This window comes from Branchiostoma floridae, chromosome 2, assembly GCF_000003815.2.
Source record: "Branchiostoma floridae strain S238N-H82 chromosome 2, Bfl_VNyyK, whole genome shotgun sequence".
Taxonomy (NCBI): domain Eukaryota; kingdom Metazoa; phylum Chordata; class Leptocardii; order Amphioxiformes; family Branchiostomatidae; genus Branchiostoma; species Branchiostoma floridae.
Genome location: NC_049980.1, coordinates 29,381,724 through 29,389,648, shown reverse-complemented (window position 1 = coordinate 29,389,648; position 7,925 = coordinate 29,381,724). Strand labels below are relative to the sequence as shown.

The 7,925-nt window shown below is 39.9% G+C and overlaps 1 protein-coding gene across 1 annotated transcript in view; it reads left to right on the top strand.

Annotated features, from left to right (window-relative positions):
* The window catches only part of LOC118410287 (sorting nexin-24-like), a 9,131-nt gene extending 1,675 nt beyond the window's left edge, over positions 1-7,456 (top strand). Inside the window, exons 3-7 of the mRNA XM_035811849.1 lie at positions 712-816; positions 2,045-2,124; positions 2,847-2,879; positions 3,038-3,099; positions 7,180-7,456. Of these exons, the coding sequence (XP_035667742.1) occupies positions 712-816; positions 2,045-2,124; positions 2,847-2,879; positions 3,038-3,099; positions 7,180-7,241 (342 nt within the window). The 3' untranslated portion in view covers positions 7,242-7,456. The remainder of the gene's footprint in view (positions 1-711; positions 817-2,044; positions 2,125-2,846; positions 2,880-3,037; positions 3,100-7,179) is intronic.
* The last annotated feature ends 469 nt before the right edge of the window (positions 7,457-7,925 follow it).

Sequence of the window (7,925 nt, the reverse complement as noted above, 5' to 3'; positions counted from 1 at the left end):
GTAGAAGCGACATCTATACAGGTCACCCTCAGTTTGTGTTGGATAAGTTTTTTTTTTTTTTACTTTAACCCACCATGTGTAGCCCATCTGGCTAATAACTATCATCAAATCGAAAAAATGCCTTTTTTAGCTGCAAACTTTACCAAAATGCCAATATGCAACTCATACAGATTTAAATATACGCACAGGTCTGAACAGACCTTAATTAAAGTGATGAATGTCAACCTCTGTAAAGTTAGAAAAGGTCTATTTTGCAGTGCCCTCTTTTGAAATAGGAGTGAACTGCAGAATATCTATAGAAGGTAAAATGGACATGACTCATTTCTGGGGGCCTCATTACTGTCAACTTTTTAAACTGATGACACATTTTAGTGGTCTAGCTAAGAATCACATAGAATTAAAATGGCAGCCCATGAAATAGAAATATAGCTCTTATATATACCCATACTACAACTTCTGTATTAGTTAGATAAGCGTTAAGTTATAGAACTGTAGTTATGTAGATGCCATACTTTGTACCCCATACAATTGTTGTGCAATAAAGCTATCTATATAAACACATTCATTTTAGACTACTTTTACTTTCAGACTGGACTATTGCAATTGTGTGTGTACAGTAAGACTGAGTGCTAAGGAGATATTGATCCTCTCTTGTGTATAACGTAGTTGTAAGTGGATATTTTGAATAATTGTTTGTTGCGATCCCCACAGCTGAAGAAGTCTCACCTGACGCCGGAGTTCCCCCCGAAGCGCGTGCGGAACTGGAACCCCAAGGTGCTGGAGCAGCGCAGGCGGGGGCTGGAGGCGTACCTGCAGGTAACGCTATTTCACCTTTATCCGCGAGGTAACCTATATCTGTTGTTTTCAAAAGCAGGGTATGAAGTACTACCGACGAAATGTGACATCAAACTGCTATGTTTTGAAAATGTTCCAATTTGGAAAAACCGTCCGTTGACTTGATATCCGTTATTGTGCTGTTTTGAAAAACAACGGAGATAGGTTACCCCACGGATAAAGGTGTTAGCTGTACATTCAGTTATATTTGCAGGGACTTGATTTCATGATTGAAGAGGAACGTAGGTTTTTGCTTCAACTTCACAGTTGAAGTATAGCAGGGATACATTGGAAACGCAGACATTGTATTTGTGGGAATTTGTAGTGGAGACATCACTTGGAAAAACCAAAAAATAAAATCATGTAAGAATGAACATTTCCATACTTTTAGTCCAATGTAGTTTGAGATCTTAACATTTATGATGGTCTAAAGCACCTTGCACAGGGAAGCACAAAACTACTATGCAATTTTAAAAGTTGTTAATCAGATATTGACTGTCAAGCTGATAAATAGACATTGCTTTGAATTTGACTGAAAGTTTTCTCTTTTCATCTATTCTCATCTGAGGTTTTTCTTACTGAGAAAGGACAACTGGAAATTGAACTTTTGAGTTCTATTTAGCTAAGTTTAAGGAGCTTAGGTTGCAGTTTTGTTCATGTCACCTAGGGGTCTCTGCTAAAGCTTCACCACCTGTACTGTATGCATGGTATTTCCTTTTCCTCAGTTTTCATCTTGAAATGAAGTGGCTTTTGTATCGCATGCACAAGAGAACAATGACTCTAAACTGTGATAGGTTAGTAGTACATGTATTTAATATTTGACTACAGTAAAAGCCGCTTAATTGCACACCCAATTTGCCAGTGCATTTCGTACAATTATCCGAATGGTGCAACAATGCTTTGTTGCACCATATTAAGCTGGACCGCACCATCACGAGATTTGAAGATTTCGTGCAATTAACAGAAGTGTGCGATTATCCGTTGTGCAGTTAATTGGCTTCCACTGTATACTGCTGCGAGGGTTCGTTACATGTTTGGGCAGCAGTCTTAGCAGGTTAGTCTTCAGCCGTGTCTTCCAGGCAGCTTTTTGCGACCAAAATTTCCTTGCTCTTCCACAACTTGTGTTGCCTGGTACCTGCAGTTTGGTGATGGTTGTGATGCAGCCACTGACGCATTCAATATTTGACTCCATTTCTTCTGTTGTATGTAGGGTTTGATACACCAGGACATCCTTCCCAAGATCCTCCTGGATTTCCTGGAGATCAACATGGCGACACAGCTGGGCTACGAGTCAGTTGTTGTTTTTTATTCTCTTCAGTTGACAATTGACATCTGTTAACAGCAATTTTTTTCCTAGCGATAATGTAAATAACTGGTATCCACTGTAATTTCAAATCGTGAAACACATTCCAAATCAAGGGTCATACATATCCAGTGCTCAAAATACTTTTTTCTGTCTACCTGCACTTTTGAAATTACCTGCACCATTCCTTACCAGCTTTTGAAATTTTACCTGCACCATTCAAAAATAATCAAAAAGTAGATAAAACAACCCACACTTTATACACATAATTACTACCTTCTTTACTAACAAAATAGGTATACCGGTATTTACGGATTTTATTATGAAAAATCACACTGGAAGCTGTTCCTTTGACATCTTTATTATTTATTGCATCTCTTTTTTGCAGAATGACAATCATTACAGCAAAGAAAAATGTACATGGTGCATAACCTGGTGCAGGATAGGTGCAGGTAGACATCAGAAATACCTGCACAGCACAAAAATCACCTGCACTAACGTGCATATGCAGGTGGTATTTCGAGCCCTGATATCCAATTTCAATTGCTTAACGGTCACTTCACAATCACTGTTTTTGTGGAAAGGGGGCCTAACCTGAAGTATGGTAATGTTAAGAGATGGGGCAGGTAAAATTGTAAAGGAGCTCTATGTTGTATGCACTTTGTTAAATACTTGATATGACATGTTATGATGAATGTTATACTTGCAGGGAAATAGACGGCATATCAGGAGAAAGGAACAAGTGAGTTCTACCTCCCTAAGTTCTTGTTGTTTATAGTTTGTGGGGAAAATATTTTGTTTTGAGATGTTGTTATGCTGTTTTCTCACACAGAACAAAGCACTTCTCTATGGGTATCACGATCACATGTACAATCCATCCATCTGTATCTTCCCATCCAGAGCCTCCCACCAGCCAGTCCTGTGCTTCTCTGCAGACAGCTTCCTCCATCCCTCACAGAAAGGTAGGCTACAGCAGACTTTCAGACTTCTCTACAGCATGATTTTCCTCGTTGGGAAAAACATATTGTTTTTGCTGATGTGTTCTTTTTCTTTTACTTGTAGCCAATCAGACCTAATGTGCATGTAGGTTTGATATTAGCTGTTATTGTAAACATTACCAATTTTTTAAAGACTGAGCCTGATGGTATAGTACTATATATATGCGAGTAGCTTGACAAAAGGCTTCATGGAAAACATTCTGCATTTTTGGAAAATATTGCCTTTCTAGTTAACATATCCATTCACAGTCTTGCTTTAAAACCTGGTAACTCCAGTCCAGATTCCAATTCAGTCACCAACAAAAGACAGCACCCATGTCAGAGTGTTTTGAAATCCTATCCAGTTATTTGAGTAACTCTTTAATACCTTACAAATCTTATTACATAGATGTCTCACTTTCATTTGCATATTTGAAATAAACAAACAAACAATATCCCATTTCTCAAACCAATTGTTTTGTACTTAACTCCAAGCTTTTCAACCAGAATACACAATAATTGACCTTTGCACACGAAAGTAGCTGATTGGCTACCAGTTCTCTATTGGCTTTGGGGTTAGGTAGCAGGGAGTAGCTAGGCACATTGCAGCCTTGAAATTTCGCTTTCTAAAAAAAGTAACAGCGGAAATTCAACTGTAGGCAGGGAATTGTAGTGTTGAAACCCAGCTGGGTGGGATCCCTCTGCACAGATCTGTGTCAGGGACGTGTTGGGCGCCTGCCATCTCCAGCCCATGTTTGCCAGTTCCTGTTCCCAGTCTGGATGGATGGATGGATACTCCCAATGGTGGGGTATACCCAAGTGCCATGCTACCCTGGTTCACTGGACACTCATGCTCAATGGGCACCCATTCACCACAACTCTCTGAATTTGGCTGGGAATACAATGAGGTTTGCCAAGATTCAGTGTCCTCCAAAGATGGGGTGTGCAACTCTGTTTGTTTTTTTTACTTTTTCTGATGACATAACAGTCCACCGACATGTTCTTTAATGATGGAGTCTTCCTGTTGACACCTGGGTAGACATGGTGTAATGTTTTAGATGAGTTTAGCACTACAGAAGAGATCAGAACCATACGTTCTGCTGTAGTGCTCATGAAAGATGCTAGAGGGTGCAGAATGCAATCATTTCTTCACCTCGCAAACACCTGGCAACATACCAAATATTATAAAGATCCATGAATGACTTCTAAAGTTCTGCTGTCCACATACAAACAAACACACACACATGCTCGAAAACATTAAAACATGATCTTCTTAGCAAAAGTAATAAGAATACCAGTACATGTACTTGTGACCTGGTTATTGAAATTATTATCGACGGAAGATACCATCGTCAGAATCTTGTTTTTCTTTTCTTTTTTTAGTTTGTCTGTGCCCTGCAGATCTGTGATGTATTGACCACTAATTTTTTTAAGTTGGTGTTTGGGAGAAAATGATCCTTTGTTTGATTTTTGTTTGAACCTTTGTCTTATATTCATGAAAGCTCAAATCGGCCTGCAGGCCGCTTTTCATTGAGGTCATGAGGGAAGAGGCAAGGGTCAGAAAATGTATATAACAGAGATACAGTTTAAAGTCCTAATGAGTCTCATAAGCCTAGATACACAATTTTACATACATGGTACAAAACAAATAATAGTGAGAGACATGATTCAAGTCCATTCATTAATAATATTTTGGTCCTTTCTGTTACTTTAAGAGTTTCTCTATTTCTGGGAAACGCACTTGTCCCACTCCTCCCCATGTGTAGCCTGTCCTCCCAGGGCGGGACCTGGAGGCAGTGCAGCTGTGTACACACCAGTTTGTCATCGCAACCTACTATCCCCCCAGCTCCTTCACAGGTGATGGTGTTTGGGGTGCTATTTTTAGAACTCCCCGAGGAAAGGGCTCCCCTCAACTTGGATGTTTGCCTCCTTGTTATCTCTGATTGATCTCCGGGAAGCTAAAGGGGGAATGACCCAGTATTCCATACAGGGCTCAAAATACTTTTTCTCTTAGTTGCAGGTAACATTGGAAACTACCTGCACCAGACAACTTTAAACAGCACCACTCTGAATTTAGGAAGTATTGATCATACTAAAATCTGTTCAGAAACCATTGCCGTTATTTCTTTTATACCTCATAGGTGGTAACAGTCAGTGAAGCTAGTAAAAGTCTACATCATTTGACATATACATATAAACCCAGTACATAGAGTGCAGGTTAGAAGCCGGTAGACATTAGTAATACTTGCACAGCTTTGATTTAACCTGCACCAACCTGCATATGCAGGTGTTATTTCGAGCCCTGCCATACCTCAGCCAAGAAAGGGGAATTGACTCCATTCCATGCCCACACCAATGTTCTAGATTAAGGGACAGAAAAGGCAGCTTTTCTGGCAAAACAACAGAACAGGAACATTCCAAGGAATCTGTTGGCTGGCAAGGATTTGGTGTTTTGATGCTCAGTAGCATCTGTGGGCTCTGTGTCCGCCGCAGCTCGGACATGTTACATTCCTCATTTTAGATGGTTTGGTGACTGTAAAGCTGATGAACCCGTGCATGAGGAAGTCTCTGGCATCAAACCTCTGAATATAAAAGAACCCTACACACTTTTATAACCGAACTCCCCTTGATGATATATTATGTATATTTTGCGATAAGAGTTTCATGTATGTAGAAAACAAAGTACACTTTGTCCTAGAGTGTTCACTGTACAAAGATCTGCGAAATGCATTCGCTAATGCCACAAATATAGATAAAAAATATGTGCACCTAACGAAGGAAGATCTGTTGAAATACCTTATGTCATCATCTAACTACGCATGTTTTAAGAAGAGAGAAGAAGCATGTAAACTGTAGTAGTATAGCTTGTAGATGTATATCTTTCGGATTAAGTTGTATGTACCAAACTGACTGCATTTAGCCCCAATCGGGCATGAATATGCAATAAACTTCATTGTCATTGTCATTTGGAGGAGAGTAGGGCTGAAAACGCCAGCTATATGGTGGCAGCATTGTACTACCACTACATACTAGCATTTAAATAGGCAACATATTAAGCGATATCAGTCTGACTCAGGGTGTTGTAATAGAACTTCAATTTTCAAAGTCAACTTTTTTGCACTTTTCTACGTAATAAGATGAAGCAACTCTGTTCCATTTCATTCCAATATTCATGGAGCAAAAATTTGATGTCGCTGTGCTGCGAGAACACAGTGAAAGTTGGCATGGTGTCATTTTTTTTTGTTCCAACAGTTTGAGGATTCCTTGTGATCTACAGTAAATACCAATAATATCATACAGATTGTCTTATCCAGAACATTTCCAGTTGCTTCAGTTGAGGATGACAAAAGACGACGGATGATATGTGTGTGGTACTGAGCTCACGTCTTTGAGACACTGACCAGGATCTTGACCTTCACATTGTCTGTTAGCCAACAGTTGTGGCGACCTTGGAGCCACAGCAAGTCAATCTTATGGATAACATCTTCTACAAAATCGAGATCTAATTCAAGAGCAGAAAAAAAAAAAAAAAGTGCCTAAATTTTCCAAATTTAGCAAATAAACACGGTATCAAAGATGATAAGAAGTTTTATTTTTGTATTGGCCCAAAGTGCAAAATGTGACACTTTTGTGGTGGCCTGGTCTTACTCAATGCCAATTATACTCAAGGCTACCACAAGGTATACACAAGGCTACTGTGTCAACTCTACAACCATCAAACTAGTTAAGTACACTCAAGGCTACCACATGACGTACATGTAGTTTCTCGTTTTCAGTATTTTCTTGCCATGTAATTTGATCTGTGTACAGCTCAGTGTTGGAAGAAAGTTTAGCATTGTACTATGATATTTTGTTGTCTTTTAAGTCATACTTCTACATCTTGCTTCATACACAGACACACAGACACACACACACACACACACACACATTGCAATTATGACATCAAACATTGCACAAATCCAATTTTTATCGTTGTAGGGTCGCTGAGCAATTGCCTTCAAGTGGAAGGCATATCGACTATAATTCCAATATGTTTTGTACAATAACTCTATATTTTTTGTCCAGGAGGATTGCCAGACATTGTGGTGGTGGGAGTGAGTCAAGCTCTGGATCTCAACCTGCAGTGACTGCTTCAGGACTGTACTACCTACTGTAACTCTGGGCTTCAAGCGCCACCAACTACTCATCACCAGTCTTACTGTGTCAAAACTGTACAACCTACTGTAACACTGTAAGGCTGGGCTTCAAGCACCCCCAACCACTTACCAGTCTTACTGTGTCAAAACTGTACAACCTACTGTAACACTGTAAGGCTGGGCTTCAAGCACCACCAACCACTTACCAGTCTTACTGTGTCAAAACTGTACAACCTACTGTAACACTGTAAGGCTGTGCTTCAAGCACCCCCAACCACTTACCAGTCTTACTGTGTCAAAACTGTACAACCTACTGTAACACTGTAAGGCTGGGCTTCAAGCACCCCCAACCACTTACCAGTCTTACTGTGTCAAAACTGTACAACCTACAGTAACACTAAGCGTCAAGTACCACCAACTACTGACCAGTCTGTCTGGTCCGGACCTTTTAGTCTAGCGGTTAGTACCTTGGTTTTGTGATCTGGCAGGCCCAGGTTCGAATCCCAGGAGCCAGGAGACTGTTCTAATTCGTCCCTTGTGTTTCACTACATTCAAAACATTAACCTCCTGGACTTTCCAAGGACAGTATACATGAACAAATCCTTCCAGCAGATAAACTTCAGGTCCAAGTGCCAAAGACGTCGTCACATTCATATTAGACTTGCTATTTAAAGA